Below are 18,771 nucleotides of genomic sequence, written 5' to 3'. Positions count from 1 at the left end.
TCATTGTTATCATTTTATCATCATCAAACCATGAGCAAGTGGATACCCTTCCATACTTACACGATTGAAGTTCTGTTTCCTTTGACAGAGAGTGTAAACTTTTAAGCAAGCAGCGAACATTATGTTTCTAAAATTACCTATGTTTGCACGAATGCAAAAAAAAAAAAAAAAAAAAAAAAAAAAAAAAAAAAATCATTATGAGGGCATCACTGTATATTATTTCGTTGTACAAAATAATACTGGAATGACCGCAGGAAAATATGCTACTTGCATGTGGAGTGTAACGGTTGTAGAAGAAAAATGGATGCATTTTCCCGTCACAAAAGATAGTTTTTAGATATGTCGTTTCTGGACCAATATTTTGATTAATTTGCAACAGAAGCAGCTAGCTTAGACGGTGATTTGTCGAAGTGAATTCTGACGTCACTTGTAGGCCAGTCTTTCAAAATGGCAGACACAGAACTCCAGATCGACAGTATAATCAACAGGCTCGTAGAAGGTATGGTTCTGTGAGCATGTTTTGTATCTTTTAAAGTCAGGTTAACGTTCAGTGTTCAAGTGTTGTGATGTGCGCGGACGTGTAGTTTGATCTGTTGAGGGGGCAAGAGGCCTTCGAGAGTTTGAAGATCGCACAAGGTGCCAGACAAGAGTTACTTTCCTTTTCGAACTGGTTTTGGGTTGCAGTGAAAGATTAAAAAAAAAGAAGAAAACAATAACTTTCGGCCTCCGCAAATGATTAAATAAGCAGTTCCTTGGGAAATATATTCAACTGATCATCTGCTTACCATGACCTTGCAGCAGAAAGGATCGCATTTGCAGTGGAGAGTCTGAATCAAATGCATCCGTTTTCTGCTGTTCCTCGATTATTTATTTTTATTTTTAGAAAATTACCCCCATTCTGTCTTAATTAAGTGCACACTTAAAATACCGGACTTTGCAAACTGTATCCCAATTACTCTAGACTCTTTTCAAAAAGTTAGAAATTCAGTTGTTATAGACTTGTCATACTCATAGTCTAGTGTTTTATAATTGATAAACAGTTAACATTATAGCTGTTGGGTTCACAGTTTTTAGATAGTTTTATTCCAGAAATTATGGTTTAATTACACATACTTAACCGTGACCCAACTAGTGCAGACTCCGTCAGGGGTCTGACATTCCTGCCGTTTTCTTTTGATGCATTTCCAGACAAAACAACATGTGCACAGTCTGCCCTTTTATTTGTTTGCCATGATACATCGTGTAATGTGCTGAACTGGTGCAGTTGTGTATCATGGCAATATTAAATTTGGCAATGTTTATGTTATCACAAAAATTAATATCCCTCTCTTGGCAAAAATTTGGCAATATTATCACAAATAGAAATCTCTCTCTCTCTCTCTCTCTCTCTCTCTCTCTCTCTCTCTTTCAGTCTTTGTGTCACTTGCTCTTATCTCTCTCTCACTCAGTCCACCCCCCCACCCTGACCCCCTCCAAACCCATTATTCCACCTCACCGTCTCTCCAATCAGGAGGCCCTGGATGAACACTATCTACTTGCAGTGGGTGATTTGCACTTGCATGAGTTCCTGCTTACATGTTTCCCCTAGAGCTAATGGTTCTCTGGGCAGGAATGGTTATACTATTACTTTTAAAATTTCTTTTGTTTTAGATAATTCTGAAAATGCGTAAGTTCACAGTCTTGTTCAGTGTTTGCCATATACCGGGTAATCTAATGTCTTTGACAGCAGTAGACTGGATCTCGAGAGGACCAAACTTGAATTTGTCACATATGCACACAGAGACAGACAGACACACAGACCCACACACACACACACACACACACAGACACACACACACACACACACACACACACACACACACACTCATACCCACTCTTACACTCACCACAAACCACACACACACACACACACACACACACACACACACACACACACACACACACACACACACACACACTACTGATAGGTAACATGAACATTTATGTCATATACACTGTACAGTAAACAAAGTGCACTCACACTGACAGTGCACACACATTCACACTACACACACACACACCACACGCACACACACGTGCACACACACACACACACACACACACACACACGGCATATATATAGTATGCAGACACACACCTACATACATACACTGTTTTGCAGGAATTGTATGAAAACAGCATTATCAACATCAGTAGAAGTTGAGCAAACTGCAGTGAACACTATACTTCACAGAGACAGTAAACCACCACCACCAATTTTGAACAGTGAACAACAGGTTGTGGTGAATGGTGAGGCATCAGAGTGGAAGCTGGTCATGTCTGGAATCCTGCAGGGATTGGTGCTTGGGCCCCTGATGTTTGTTATCGCCATCATTAACCTGCCTGGATTGGTCAACTCAGAAGTTTACGTGTTGGCAGATGATAAGAAAGTGATCAACACGATCAAAACAAATGATGACTATGAGACTCTACAAGAAGACCTTAACAACATGTCCATATGGAGTGATACATGGCTTTTATGTTTCCATCCCAGTAAGTGGAAACGTATGTCGATAGGGAAGAAAAATTACACCAACACATTATAAACTAGGAAATACAGTTCTCAGATAAGTGCATTCAGAAAAGGAATATGCAGGAGAAAAAGTGAAAAAAGCCAATCAAATGTTTGCTGTCATCAGAAGGACATACCACCACTTAAATGGTATAAATCGCTAGTGAGATCACACCTTGACTATGCAAGTAAGGAAGTTCCATCTGGTACCCAATGAGTGCAGAATTAGTAGAGCAGATCAAAGGAGTTCAGAGTCGTGCTACCAAGCAAATTCCAGGGTTTAAAGATCTATCTTTTGCCCAACAACAAAAGAGGTTGAAGTTACCAAGGCTTAGCTACCGTAGGTTAAGAGGGGACATGATTGAAATATATATATAAGATCATTATAGGAATTTATGACAAGGATGTGTGTGGCTTCATCAAACTTTGGAAGGAAGTAACACCACATACAGGAACCAGGGGACATTCCATGAAAATATACCCAATGCAAGCGAAAACATCCCTCAGGAGGAACTCATTTGCATTGAGAAATGTCAGCATTTGGAACAGCCTTCCAACACATGTTGTTAGTGTCAAAACTGTAAACACTTTCAAGAACAGGCTTGACAAATTCTGGTCAGATCAAGAAATTATATTTCAAGATTTTAAGGCAAAAGTACAAGATAACTGGGAGTGGCGCACATAAGCAGCCAGAACCTGTAGTAGAGTCCGAAGAAGAGGAACCTTTGGGACTTGTATTGGAAAACAACTCTCAGAAACTCTAAGTAAGTGGAAAAGACTGATTATTATAATGATCATGATAACACACTGATAACATTTTACAAAAAACCAGCATCTCAAAAATATGATTCTGCTCATGCTGGTGAAGCACACACATCATTTCAGAAGTGTGGTATGGAAGTTTTTTTGCATCAAATCTGTGCTGACACATTTGAAGTTGTTGTACACATTATTGAGTCTTGTGACAGAATCAGTGTTCTCCACCAGAACCTTATATTACATGATGATTCTTTGCAACTGTTGTATATGATTTAACCATAAGTAATTTTATTTTTGTGAAAATAATGAACACATGATCTTGAAGTAGACAATTTTAAAAACATTTTGCAGCTTCTGGTTTCAAAATGTCTGTTTCCGTCTCGTGTGTTCTAAGTGATTAAAATTTTCTTGTTGATATTTTAAGACAAACTCTTAAAAGTTTTTCATTGGCTTGAACATTACATCATATTATGACTCTTTTTTTCAGGTAAAGCTTAAGCTTCTGACTAAAAACTTTTACTTCAGACTGCAGGAAAGAAAGTCAATCATTGAATCAATTTATTGATTTTTTCCTTATACTTCATTGACTTTGAACAGTTTATTCCAGTGCTTCTTCTGCAGGCAGTAGAGACATGTGATTAACTCTTTAGTATTTCGAGGGCATTATATGGCAGTAGGCAATATTACCAGTAAGTTAGTTTCCAGGTCTGTGGAAAGACAGTCTGTCCAAAGTAAAATGAGAGTTGTGGTCATGACAGACTGCGCTGTGATACAGCTCAGCTTGTTTTAGTTTAATTTCTCTGTGTTTGAGAGCAAGTTTGTATCTTAATTTATTTTATATTTGTTTTCATTTTTGATATTTTTTTTCAAAGCAAGTTTGTATCTTAATTTATTTTATATTTGTTTTCATTTTTGTTTTTATTACGTTTCAGTAGTTAATGTGTTAAGACAAGTAAGATCCGCAGGATAAGCGCTATATAAATAGAGATAATTGTTATTATCATTATTATTTTATTGCTTATTATTATTATTATTTATTATTATTATTATTATTGTTATATTTATATTATTAAGATTTACATGTTAACAAAAAAAAATGAGTTATTTTTTTAGGGGGACTGTTCTGTATTTTTGCTGTGCAGCCCGAGGATGCCGACCAGGCAAAACTGTACAGATGACTGAATCGGAGGTGCGGGCCCTGTGTCTGAAGTCTCGGGAGATCTTCCTCAGTCAGTCCATTCTCCTGGAGCTGGAGGCACCGCTGAAGATCTGTGGTTCGTATCCACTGACAGTGTGTTGATGACTGGTTTGCATCCACTGACAGTGTGTTGGTGACTGGTTTGCATCCGCTGACAGTGTGTTGGTGACTGTGTTTAGTATCCGCTGACAGTGTGTTGGTGACTGTGGTTAGTATCTGCTGACAGTGTGTTGGTGACTGTGGTTAGTATCCGCTGACAGTGTGTTGGTGACTGTGGTTAGTATCCGCTGACAGTGTGTTGGTGACTGTGGTTCGTATCCGCTGACATTGTGTTGGTGACTGTGGTTTGTATTCACTGACAGTGTGTTGGTGACTGTGGTTAGTATCCGCTGACAGTGTGTTGGTGACTGTGGTTAGTATCCGCTGACAGTGTGTTGGTGACTGGTTCTTATCTGCTGACAGTGTACTGACAGTGTGTTGGTGACTGGTTCTTATCTGCTGACAGTGTACTGACAGTGTGTTGGTGACTGGTTCGTATCTGCTGACAGTGTGTTGGTGACTGGTTCGTATCCACTGACAGTGTCTTGGTGACTGGTTAGTATCCGCTGACAGTGTGTTGGTGACTGGTTCTTATCTGCTGACAGTGTACTGACAGTGTGTTGGTGACTGGTTCGTATCCACTGACAGTGTGTTGGTGACTGGTTCGTATCTGCTGACAGTGTATTGGTGACTGTGGTTCATATCTGCTGACAGTGTGTCTGTGACTGTGGTTCGTATCAGCTGACAGTGTGTTTGTGACTGTGGTTCGTATCTGCTGACAGTGTATTGGTGACTGTGGTTCATATCTGCTGACAGTGTGTTGGTGACTGGTTCGTATCCACTGACAGTGTGTTGGTGACTGGTTCGTATCCGCTGACAGTGTGTTGGTGACTGTGGTTTGTATCTGCTGACAGTGTGTTGGTGACTGGTTCGTATCCGCTGACAGTGTGTTGGTGACTGGTTCGTATCCACTGACAGTGTGTTGGTGACTGTGGTTCGTATCTGCTGACAGTGTGTTGGTGACTGTGGTTAGTATCCGCTGACAGTGTGTTGGTGACTGTGTTTAGTATCCGCTGACAGTGTGTTGGTGACTGTGGTTAGTATCCGCTGACAGTGTGTTGGTGACTGTGGTTAGTATCTGCTGACAGTGTGTTCGTGACTGGTTCATATCCACTGACAGTGTGTTGGTGACTGGTTTGTATCCACTGACAGTGTGTTGGTGACTGGTTCGTGTCCGCTGACAGTGTGTTGGTGACTGTGGTTCGTATCCGCTGACAGTGTGTTGGTGACTGGTTCGTATCCACTGACAGTGTGTTGGTGACTGGTTCGTGTCCGCTGACAGTGTGTTGGTGACTGTGGTTCGTATCTGCTGACAGTGTGTTGGTGACTGTGGTTTGTATCAGCTGACAGTGTTTTGGTGACTGTGGTTAGTATCCGCTGACAGTGTGTTGGTGACTATGGTTCGTATCCCCTGACAGTGTGTTGGTGACTGTGGTTTGTATCAGCTGACAGTGTGTTGGTGACTGTGGTTAGTATCCGCTGACAGTGTGTTGGTGACTGTGGTTCGTATCCGCTGACAGTGTGTTGGTGACTGTCTCTGTGGTTCACATCCGCTGACAGGGTTGGTGACTGTCTCTGTGGTTTGTTTTCGCTGACAGTGTGTTGGTGACTGTGTGGTTCATAGTCACTAAGTCAGTGCCATGTATAACTTGACTGAATATTGTTTTTAGATGATTATAATTTGTGCCATGTTTAACCTTACTAAGTATTATTGTAGATCTATGGTTCTTATCCACTTGCAACTTGATCGTGACAGTTTTTTGTGGTCCATGGTCAGTGCCATGTATAACTTCAATAAGTATTGTAGATCTGTGGTCATAGACGAAAATAGTTCATTTATAATTGATTTGATGAACCTCTGTTTGTTGAAAAGCGAAGAATGCATTAATTTCAGATATTTTGGGGGGGTGTGGTGGGGGTGGGGGGTTAATATGATAATACCTGTATGTATACACACAAACTTTACATGACCCCATCTTCCCTCTCCCAGTCCCCCCCACTCCCCCGCCCCTCCCCCCAACCCCCTCCAAAAGGACTGCAATATAGAATTACTGAAGCAAATACATTATTCATCTCAGCAACAATTTTTACTACTGAACTGCAGCACAAAGGATTTAGAAAAGAAAAGAAAGGTCGCACACACAATAGAAATCAATATTTTCATTCATCATGTCAGCAAAGTTTAATTCTTGGGAAAACAACAACAACAACAAAAACCTACAGCAGAAGAAAACGCACAAGAAATAGCCAACAGTGATAACTCTCCATTTACAAGGTACACAACTTCAAGTCGATGTTGCTTATGCCAGCAATTCAGCCAGCACACAGGTAAATAAAAGGTGCACTGAAACATATCCAGACACTCATTCAGTCATTGTTAACAAAAGATTTCATTTCAACACACAAACCCAGGCAGACTTTGGTTTTGACCTGACTCCCCCCTTGTGCACCACACTGAACCAAGTGTCCTGAACATGAGCATATTGCACAAGTGACATACACAGATAGTACATAAACTTGATGCGGAACTGAACCAGGTGTCAAGAACATGTGTGTAATACTAATACAAAAGTGACATGCACGGTTAGTACACAGACTTGATGCGGAAGTGAACCAAGTGTCATGAACGTGTGTACTACACAAATGACATGCGCGGACAGTACATGGATTTGATTCCAAACTGAACCAAGTGTCCAGAATGTGTGTGTACTACATGCATAGACAGTACACGGACTTGATGTGGAACTGAGCCAAGTGTCCTGAACATGTGTGTACTGCTCAAACAACATACGCAGACAATACACAGACTTGATGCGAAACTGAGCCATGCGTTAGGAGCATGAGTGTACTACACAAGTGACATGCTCGGACAGCACATAGACATGTCGCAGAACAAAACCAAGTGTCCTGAATGTGTGTTTCACTACATAAGTGACATACACAGACAGTACATTGATTTGATGCCAAACTGAACCAATTGTCCTGAATATGTGTGTACTACATGGGTGATCTACACGGTACACAGACTTGCTATGGCACTGAACCATGTACAGTTGAATATGTGTCCAGTACACAAGTGACATACACGGACAGTACACAGACTTGATGCCAAACTGAACCAAGTGTCTTGAACATGTGTGTGCTACACAAGTGACATACATAGACAGTACATCAACTCATTGAGGAACTGAACCATGTGTTTCCGAATGTGCGTGTTCTGCACAGGTGACATACATGGGCAGTACACAGACTTGCTACGGCTGTTTGAGTACGGTGGCTACCCGCCGGAGTCGAACTACCTGTTCCTGGGGGACTATGTGGACCGTGGCAAGCAGTCCCTGGAGACCATCTGTCTGCTGCTGGCCTACAAGATCAAGTACCCCGAGAACTTCTTCCTCCTCCGCGGCAACCACGAGTGTGCCAGCATTAACCGTATCTATGGCTTCTATGATGAGTGTGAGTGTGTGTGTGTAATCGTTTTGGTTGTATGCGATTGTTTTGGTTGTGTGTGAGTGTGTGTGTGAGAGAGTGTGAGAGAGAGAGAGTGTATGTAAAAGAGAATGAGAGTGTGTGCATGTATGGATGCGTGTGTGTGTGTGTATGTGTGTGTGTGTGTTTGTGCTCATGATTGTAAATTGAAACATGGACATTTTTGTTTACAAGCAGTAGCATTTCCTCTCTTGGCAATAGTATGGTCTATTTTATCAGACTGTTAAGACCTTGATATTTGATGTTTTTTTCTTTGATGAATATAATGTCAGAATAGTTTGTGTGCAGTTTTGACATTATCTGTTGATTACAGAATGGTTGGATAAAGTACATTTACTCAAAAATTTGACAGCTAGGCACTGGTCTGAGTGGTTAGCTCTTTATCACATCGTGGAAAGTGATTTTTGTCGCAGTAGAGTTTGACTTATTGCATTGGAAGCATGCTGTTGTTGATCAATAACACTTGCAGAAATCGGCTGTGTGTTTATCTACTGGAAGAATATCTTCAAGTGACCAGTTCTGAATTATGAAAATTTCACAGATACAGTCTAACTGTCTGCAGTATTGATGTCAGTTTGGTGAACAGTGTTTTTTTTTGTTTTTTTTTTGCTTCAGGTAAGAGAAGGTACAACATCAAGCTGTGGAAAACGTTCACCGACTGTTTCAACTGTCTGCCCATTGCTGCCATTGTTGATGAGAAAATCTTCTGCTGCCACGGAGGCAAGTCGGATTACTTTGCATGAAATCAGCATCTTTCATGGTCATTTTGTGTGTGTTGTTGTTGTTGTTGACAGGTTTGGTTGTGGTGACACTGGCTGCAGAGAGGGGGAAAAACCTGACCTTGAGAGCTAAAGCTAATTGGATATTAAACTCGGCTCATAAATTTTGGTTGTGGTGGTGTTGAAACATTTCCAGCATTGCCAGAGTTGTTGTTTGTTGCGATGTTCCCACAGTTGTAATTGGTTGCAATGTTCCCAGGGTTGTATGTAACATTTTCAGTATTGCCAGAGTTGTTGTTTGTTGCGATGTTCCCACAGTTGTAATTGGTTGAAATGTTCCCAGGGTTGTATGTAACATTTTCAGTATTGCCAGAGTTGGTGTCATTTTTTTTGGTAATGTTCCTAGAGTTGTAGAAACATTTCCAATATTCCCAGAGTTCTTGTAATCTGTTGTAATGCCCTCAGACTTGTCATTTTTAGAAGTTTCCCTGAGGTCTTGTAAATTTATCTATGGAAAGTGATTGTGAGTGTGTTTTTAAAAAAATTTTTTTATCAGGTCTGTCACCAGACTTGCAGTCCATGGAACAGATCCGACGAATCATGCGACCCACGGATGTTCCCGACACAGGTTTGTCAATGCTGCTTTTGATACAGGAGTGGATGAAATTAGTGCTGCACATTTTTGGTGTATTTTTAATATTTGAAAACTAGCACATCAATTTGAATACAGTTCTTAATTTTGCTGCCTGATCATCTGCTTTTTTCCGGTGGTATTACTCCCCCCACACCACTCATTTCGAGTCAGCCATACTCAGCTACACATTGGTTTGTATGCACCACTCTCAGCATCGGTAGTCCACAGGGTACTATATGTGTGTTAGGTCGCCAGTAGGCCATCACCAGAGGAGACCCTTCACTGCTGCCAAGTGGCTTTGGTGGTTGTTTAGTAGTGCCTGTTCCAATTCAGCATACAAGACATTACTTACTGATAACCCTAGTGATGGAACCAGGCTGAGTTAGTGTCCCCTTCAGACGTGACGTGGCAGAATCGGTTAGGTGTTGGACAACTGATCCAGTGTTCGCCAGTGATCAGGGTTTGAGGCCCTGTTTCGGCATGGTGTTATGTCCTTGGGGGGAAAGGCACTTTACTTGGATTTTTTTCACTCCACCCAGGTGTGAATGGGTACTTGACTTTGGTCAGGGAAGATTAAAAGGTACCTGACTTTGGCTTAGACACAGTGAATTTCCCCACTGCCCCAAAGGCCGTAAAAGGCTATAGGACCTTAACACATTCAACCCTGGGGAGTTTACAGCCTCGGCAGACTTCCATGCCATATTGCTGTGGAAAAAAAAAAAAAACTTGCAAAAAAAACACAACTATACTGTTTTTTCCTCCAGATTATGTGTGGACACATATGGAAATACTGTAGAAGGTAGTTAATTCCCTTTCCTTGTGGTTTATGCAAATGTAGGAGCGTGAAAACAGTTTTACAGAGTAAAATTTTGACGCCAGAGCAATGCTTGGGCGCAGGGCCCATTGAGTTAAACCAGAGTAGAGACCACCATCACATCCTTCCAGAGACCATGAACCTGCCGACTGTTATTTTGTTGTACAGCCCCCCCTGTTGTTGTTCTTCTTCGTGGGCTGCAGCTCCCACGTTCACTCATATGTACACGAGTGGGCTTTAACATGTATGACTGTTTTTACCCCGCCATGTAGGCAGCCATACTCCGTTTTCAGGGGTGTGCATGCTGAGTATGTTCTTGTTTCCCTAAACCACTGAACGCTGACATGGATTACAGGATCTCTAACATGCATATTTGATCTTCTGCTTGCATATACACACAAAGGGGGTTCAGGCACAAGCAGGTCTGCACAGATGTTGACCTGGAAGATCAGAAAAATCTCTACCCATTACCCACCAGGGGCTGTTACTGAGATTCAAACACAGGACCCTCAGATTGAAAGTCCAACGCTTTAACCAATGGGCTATTGCGTCCGTCCCTCCCTGTTCTGACATCTGTCATGATGGAACTGCACCCAAACAGTAGAGCTGGGTACCGGCTCAGAATTCCAGACCAGTTTTAACTGTTTGTTTTGGTTAGTACCAGTTTTTGAAACCGGTATATTCACATGAATGCGTACCACAACTTCTGGAATAATGACAAACATGTTCACACGCACATGCATATGCGTAGGTGTCCATGCATGCGTAAGAACGCATGCATACGTGGACACACACACGCATAGACACACACACACACACACACACACACACCATGCACACGCACGCATGCACGCACAGACACACACGCACACACACACACACACACCAGAAGTGACTTTGGCAACTTTACTTTTAGAGCATGTGTGTATGTGTGTGTTAAAAACACACACAAAAAAAACCAAAATAAAAACAAAACAAACATAAAAAGGTTTATAGCATCTCAAAACCTAACCACCACACACAAATAATTTTTTCGGCATGTTCCTGTTTTACTCCACTCATCTCCTGAACAAAATGAAAGGCTGTGTCTCTTCCTTTTCCTTTCGACACTTGATTGCTCCACCATTCGCACATAATTGACTGATGATGCTTTCAAGACTGTTTTTTGATGATTAAAAAATCTCTTGTTTACAACAGCAGTGCTGTGAAGCTGCCTGTTGGAAGGTGAAAGAAAAGTAAGGTTATTGAAAGTCAAAAGTAAGGTTATTGAAAGTCAATCACCCACTCTCTGCTTGCAGGTAAAAAATAACTAAAGTTGCGTTTTCTCATTCTTCATAATCATTAACATTAACGTTATCATCATGATTCGTGTTTCACAGGGTTGCTGTGTGACCTGCTGTGGTCAGACCCGGACAAAGATGTACAGGGCTGGGGGGAGAACGACCGAGGTGTGTCCTTCACCTTTGGGGGGGATGTTGTCAGCAAGTTCCTCAACCGCCATGACCTTGACCTCATCACCAGGGCGCACCAGGTGGGCGTCTCAGGCCGCGTCTTTTTGCCGTGGTTGAACACATGATGATTATATTCTTCATTCATTTTTACCTTCATTGAATTGTATACCTTATTCTTTTATATATAGTTTTGAGCATTGTTTGAACTGAAAAATAATTTGTGTGAGTGTATGTTAGGTTTGGTGACTTTTTGGCCAAAAGTACAAATAGTTCTGAGAGTCAAAGAGTGAAAGTTATTTCGAGAGTCATTGTATCATGTAAAGAGTTGTTTTTTTCCAAAGTCACAATCATGTACTGATTGGTTATATGTTCATATATGCCACATGCAGTAATCATGAATGTCCTCTCACACACAGAGAGAATTACACACACATGCAGACATGCATACGTGCACACACACACACACACACACACACACACATGCACACACACTCACACACACACACACACTGCACACACGTGCACACACAAACAGGATGCACATACACATACACAGAGAATGCATACACACACATCACACAGACACGGAACACACACACACACACACACACACACACACACACACACACACACACACACACAAAACACACCATAGATAGGCTACATGTACATTGTCACATGCAGTAAACACAAATGCCCTCGTACTGACATTACACACACACATATACACACTGCAAACACTTAACACTGCACACACACACACACATATGCAGAGTTACATATGCACACGCATGTACACACAAACATAAACACAGAGTTGCAAATGCATGAGCACATAAATGCACATACAGACACGCATGCGTAAAATGACACACACACACTCGAACACTCACACACTTGAACACTCACACACATTCAGTAATTTAATCAGATTAAGGCAAATTCAGGCATTATCAAACAGGATAAAGCTGAACGCTTTTATAACAAAGTTCAGCAGAGATGTTAAATGCATTTGTGGAGAATCTATTTCTAGCAAACACATACTCTTTGAATGTCAGAGTCTGAAATCGTTTTTATCAAACTTCTCGGAAAATTCTTGTGAATGTATTTTTGACAATTTCAAGATGTTATCTGCTATTGCAGAAGGTTTGCTGCATAGTCCAATTGGACATTTGTTATAGTTGTTACAGTTGTTTGATGTTAGCGTTTCCTTCTATATTATGCCTGTGTCTTCCCTTTTAATGTTTTATTTTTTCCAGTGCTCTGCATCTTTCCCCACCACACACACACATGCGCACACAGGCGCGCACACACATACACACCATTCTTCACCCTCTGCCCAATACTGTTCCCGCTACCACGCCCCGCCCTCCACCCCTCACCTCCCCCCTTTTTTTTTTCCTTTTTTTTTTCTCGTCTAATATCACTTAAAGTGGAAGACGTTAAACTGAAGACTACTACACTCACACACACAGACACACACACACGCACACACACAAAAACCATACACATAATAATAAGACGAGTGGAAAGATCTCATCAGACCTTGTGTTTCAGGTTGTGGAAGACGGATATGAGTTTTTCGCCAAACGTCAGCTGGTGACCTTGTTCTCGGCCCCCAACTACTGCGGGGAGTTTGACAATGCTGGGGGGATGATGTCTGTGGATGAAACACTCATGTGTTCCTTTCAGGTAAAGAGAAGAACACACCCAACAATCACACAATCTTTTCCCTCTTTTCTCTCTCTCTCTGTGTATCTTTTGCACTTTCTCTATCCTTTTTCACACACAAACACACACATGCACATGTACACACATGTATGCAAGCACACACACACACACACACTGACAACACACACGTGCATGCACACAACAAACACACACACACACACACACACACACACTGACAACCCACACACACATGTACTTGCACACTCACACACACACCTTCACACTAATACAGCATAAGACACAAACACACACTCCTCTGTCTTATTTCCCGTCCCTTTTATCTGCGCAGTCTGCTGAGGTTAGGAAAGTGAAATGCTTCTGTTGAGCCCCAGCTCAGTAACCTGCTCAGGTTAGGAAAGTGAAATGCTTCTGTTGAGCCCCAGCTCAGTAACCTGCTCAGGTTAGGAGAGTGAAATGCTTCTGTTGAGCCCCAGCTCAGTAACCTGCTCAGGTTAGGAGAGTGAAATGCTTCTGTTGAGCCCCAGCTCAGCAGTCTGCTCTGGTTAGGAATGTGAAATGCTTCTGTTGAGCCCCAGCTCAGGTTAGGAATGTGAAATGCTTCTGTTGAGTCCCAGCTCAGTAACCTGCTCAGGTTAGGAATGCAGAATACTTCTCTTGAGCCCTAGCTCAGCAATCAACTCAGGTCAGAAATGTGAGAGGTTTGTCGTTGAGCTCCAGCTTTGGAAACAAAACTGCAGTCCTTATGTTTTTGCAGATTCTGAAACCATCGGAGAAGAAGGCAAAGTACCAGTATGGAGGACTCAACACCAGTCGGCCTATCACCCCTCCCAAGAAAAAGTGATAGGTGTGTATGACCGATACCACGTTTTTCCAGTTCTCTGCCTGTCGTGGTGTGGGCCAGTCTCTCAAGTTATTTGCCACAATGTCTTCATGTCACTGCAAACCAAGCATTTGGGGCACATATCTTTTTTTTGTTTGTTTGTTTGTTTTGTTTTGTATGTTCATATCAGATTTTAGACACAAACCTGTGAGATCTTTGTACATAAAGGGTCTGGTGGGTGGGTGGGGGTGGGTGTTTGTGGGGGAGTAAAGGAGGGTGGTGTTGACAGCATGTTATTAATGTTCTCAGTCGTATTGCACATGTTGACTTTGTGTTCAGAACTGACCATGATATTAGGCTTTTTTTTTTTTTTTGAATCAAATCACTGACCACAACAAGAACCAGTGTGCATGTAAAGTAGCGAAGTTGCTAGGACGTGATTTGTCTAGAAGCGTGTGTTGGAATGGAAAAAAAGGGGGGGAGTGGACAGGACATTGTAAACCTGAACAGCAAGAGGCAGGCTGAGAGTCTGTTCCTCTGCTGTATAAATCTGTCTGAAGAGTAGGACTAATTTCAGGGCGATGGGTATAAAAAAAAGAAAAAAAAAAAGAAAAAAAAAGAAAGGAAACAGCCGAGGGAAATGACTGACCGCTTTGGAAATCCAAGAGACTGCAAACATACCCCCACTTCTGTTCCATCAGAGTGAAAGAAAGAAAGTAACAGACAACATGACCCTTGGCGCTGTTGACGACCAAAAGCAGAGTGTGCTAGCATGTGCAAGTTTTCAGGCTACTGCTCAGTCTTGCGTGATGCAACATGTTAGGAAGGGTAGTGCCATGCTTGAGCTGAGCATTTAGTTTGAGATGATTAACTGCCGCGGTTGTTGTTTCGAAGTTTTGAGTTTACGTTTTCGTGTTGAATGCAGACTTATACTGTGTTGCTAAAAGAATGGGCCATGCATTTCTGTTGGTGCACCAAAATATGCTGCTGGTTATGTTCTGAGTAGCTGGCGTGCTTGGTAACTTTTTTTTTTTTTTTTTTTTTAGACATTAATTATTTATTTATTTTTATCCTTTTCTTTTTGTGCCTTTGTCACAGGTGACATTACACACTGTTTCACAGCCACACCTCTAACACAGGTGACATTACACACTGTTTCACAGCCACACCTCTAACACAGGTGACATTACACACTGTTTCACAGCCACATCTCTAACACAGGTGACATTATACACTGTTTCTCAGCCACACCTCTAACACAGGAGGTGACATTATACACTGTTTCTCAGCCACACCTCCAACACAGGTGATGTTACACACTGTTTCACAGCCACAGCCACACCTGTAACACAGGTGACATACACTGCTTCAAAGCCACACCTCTAACACAGGTGACATTACACACTGTTTCACAGCCACACCTCTAATACAGGTGACATTACACACTGCTTCACAGCCACACCTCTAATACAGGTGACATTACACACTGTTTCACAGCCACACCTCTAATACAGGTGACATTACACACTGTTTCTCAGCCACACCTCTAATACAGGTGACATTACACACTGTTTCACAGCCACACCTCTAATACAGGTGACATTACACACTGTTTCACAGCCACACCTCTAACACAGGTGACGTTACACACTGTTTCACAGCCACATCTCTAACACAGGTGATGTTACACACTGTTTCACAGCCACATCTCTAACACAGGTAACATTATACACTGTTTCACAGCCACATCTCTAACACAGGTGATGTTACACACTGTTTCACAGCCACAGCCACACCTGTAACAAAGGTGACATTACACACTGTTTCACAGCCACACCTCTAACACATGTGACATTACACACTGTTTCACAGCCACACCTCTAACACATGTGACATTACACAGTTTCACAGCCACACCTCTGTCACAGGTGACATTGCACAGTTTCACAGCCACACCTCTGTCACAGGTGACATTGCACAGTTTCACAGCCACATCTCTAACACAGGTGACATTACACACTGTTTCACAGCCACACCTGTAACAAAGGTGACATTACACACTGTTTCACAGCCACACCTCTAACACATGTGACATTACACACTGTTTCACAGCCACACCTCTAATACAGGTGACATTACACACTGTTTCGCAACCACACATCTAACACAGGCGACATTACACACTGCTCACTTAATACATCCTGCATCTGTTTGTTTTGAGAGAGAGGGAGGTGGAATTGGAATTTATTCATTGAGGCCAAAGCGCCATATGAAGGGGTATGAACATAACATTATATATATATATATATATATATATATATTTTTTTTTTTTTTATTTTAAATAATTATAAAACAACATTTTCTTCTGTCAGCAAGGAAGAAAATAGGAAATATAGGTCAGGATATGAACATGAAAACATAAGTGCCAAATTAGATACAACATAAGCAGTGATTATCAATATTACACAGTATAACAGTAATACTACGTCACTGGTCATGAGCTAACAGTTTCTCTTCTTTTGAATGCTTGGTGTAAGAATACAGGAAAATTGTTTATTACAAGTTCATTTCTAACAGCCAGAAGTAATGAAAGTTTAAAGTCACTAGGGTTTTTATAATACTTGGCTGGTATAAACTGAAATCTAAGATCATCAAGGGCAGGACAACAGAGTACAAAATGAACCTCAGTCTCGGTGGCATTTATGCTTAAAGGCATTTCATCATATTCACATTGTGTTCTTTGTCTCTGAAACTATGTACCTGTGCAATATCAGAAATTCCAAATCGAAATCTTGTTAGTATATACCTTACATATCTGTTTAGATCAATCATAAGGCAAGGTTCTATGCTATGATTGGTTTAAAATTTTCTGTTCTCTAAGAATCTGTCGCTATCATTAATGTGACTTTTCCACTTTTGCCAACCACAGTCGACAAGTCTATGTTTAAACAACTTTTTAAAAGAGTTAACACAACCCACCACCTGATTTTCCCATAGGAAAAAGAAACCATATGTCACTAGTGTATCACGAACCTTAGAAGCCTAGTTTGTTTTTTCCTTTGTTAGCTAAACCTAAAAGCATTTTATAGGCCTTGAAAGGTAGTCTGTGTTCTTCCATTTGTGTCAGTTTCAACCAGTATTGAATAACAGACATGCCTGAGTTAATAGTTAATGGAAACCTGTTTAATTCGCCATAAATAAAATCGTTTGGTGTTTGTGTGCTGACTCCTAGGTATTTTTTTCAAAAAGAATAGATGAACACTCTCTGTTGCATCAGAGGCTTTATCCAAACCCCATAGTTCTGCACCATAAAGCAGAATGGGCTGTAGCTGGACATCAAATAATTTTAATAATATATTTATAGAATTACAATTTAATTTATACAGCTTAAACATAATACTAAACGCAGCTCTTTTACCCCTGCTAACCAAATCATGACATGCTTAACTGAAACTCAGTTTGGTTGAGAACAATATTCCTAAATAATGATATGAATTTACAACTGACATCTTAATCATATTATAAAACCATCTTTCTGTACCAGCTAGACATCCACCTTTCCTAAAAACTACAATGCTACTCTTATCCATATTAGCTTTAAGTTGTAGCTGAGATGCAGCGTTGTAAAGATTATTTAATTGTGTCTGTAAGCCAGTCACAGTTTCTGATAGTAACATAATGTCATCAGCAAACAAAAGAATAAACAATTCAATCATATCATAACTTACATTTGCACCATGCCTTCCTTTATGGATTATCTCTTGAGGTAACTCATTAATAAATAAAGAGAAAAGAACAGGGCTACACCCATCACCTTGTTTTACGCCATTAGTACAGTTGATATAACCTGTGAATCGTGTTCCAACCCGAATCCTAGCCATATCGATATTGTACATACTTTTTATACATCAAAGTAATTTTCCTTTGATACCATTTTTCAACAATATAGACCAAAGAAGTTTCCGTGATATAGAATTGAACGCTTTCTCAAAATCTATAAAAGCAACATACAATTTTCTATTAGATATGAAGTGCTTTTGAATAAATGCTAATAGTGTGAACATATGATCAACTGTGGAATAATTCTGTTTGAATCCTGCCTGGTATTCTCCTTTTACATTATTCTGATCTATCCATTCTTGAAGTCTCGAATTTATAATAGAACTAAAAAGCTTACTACTTCTGTCAGACAGCGAAATACCTCTATAATTATTTGGATCATTGACATTGCCTTTTTTGAATAAAGGAAGAATAATAGATTCTTGCCAGTTGTCAGGGTATTCACCAGTATCAAATAATACATTAAAATATTTTACCAAAAAGTCAACAACTACATCACTAGCATTTTTACAGAGTTCACCAATCACACCATCAGGTCCTGCTGCCTTACCACATTTTAACATTTAAAAAAAATCAAATCATCACTTCCTCTTTGGATATATGATGATTCAATACATAACAATAATCAAACTCATCAACAACATAATCAACATCACATTCATTCATGTTGAATACAACATAATGATTGTCACTATCTGAAGACAT

The 18,771-nt window shown here is 40.7% G+C and overlaps 1 protein-coding gene across 1 annotated transcript; it reads left to right on the top strand.

The window, feature by feature from the left end:
* The first annotated feature begins 428 nt into the window (after window positions 1–428).
* On the top strand, window positions 429–14,439 carry LOC143296694 (serine/threonine-protein phosphatase PP1-beta catalytic subunit-like). The gene is made up of 8 exons (XM_076608731.1): window positions 429–499; window positions 4,453–4,584; window positions 7,833–8,063; window positions 8,712–8,816; window positions 9,372–9,443; window positions 11,643–11,794; window positions 13,272–13,406; window positions 14,161–14,439. The coding sequence occupies exons 1-8, from the start codon at window positions 448–450 to the stop codon at window positions 14,245–14,247; spliced, it is 966 nt and encodes a 321-aa protein (XP_076464846.1). The 5' UTR covers window positions 429–447; the 3' UTR covers window positions 14,248–14,439.
* The last annotated feature ends 4,332 nt before the right edge of the window (window positions 14,440–18,771 follow it).

This window comes from Babylonia areolata, chromosome 21 (genome assembly GCF_041734735.1).
Source record: "Babylonia areolata isolate BAREFJ2019XMU chromosome 21, ASM4173473v1, whole genome shotgun sequence".
Taxonomy (NCBI): Eukaryota; Metazoa; Mollusca; class Gastropoda; order Neogastropoda; family Buccinidae; genus Babylonia; species Babylonia areolata.
This window is presented reverse-complemented; position numbering and strand designations above follow the sequence as displayed.

What these genes read in the sequence shown, in the direction of transcription:
- LOC143296694 (XM_076608731.1), top strand. Translation starts at nt 448, where the DNA reads ATGGCAGACACAGAACTCCAGATCGACAGTATAATCAACAGGCTCGTA. An exon ending in CTATGGCTTCTATGATGAGT is followed by an intron (nt 8,064 to 8,711) that starts GTGAGTGTGTGT and finishes TTTTTGCTTCAG; the next exon opens with GTAAGAGAAGGTACAACATC. An exon ending in AATCTTCTGCTGCCACGGAG is followed by an intron (nt 8,817 to 9,371) that starts GCAAGTCGGATT and finishes TTTTTTTATCAG; the next exon opens with GTCTGTCACCAGACTTGCAG.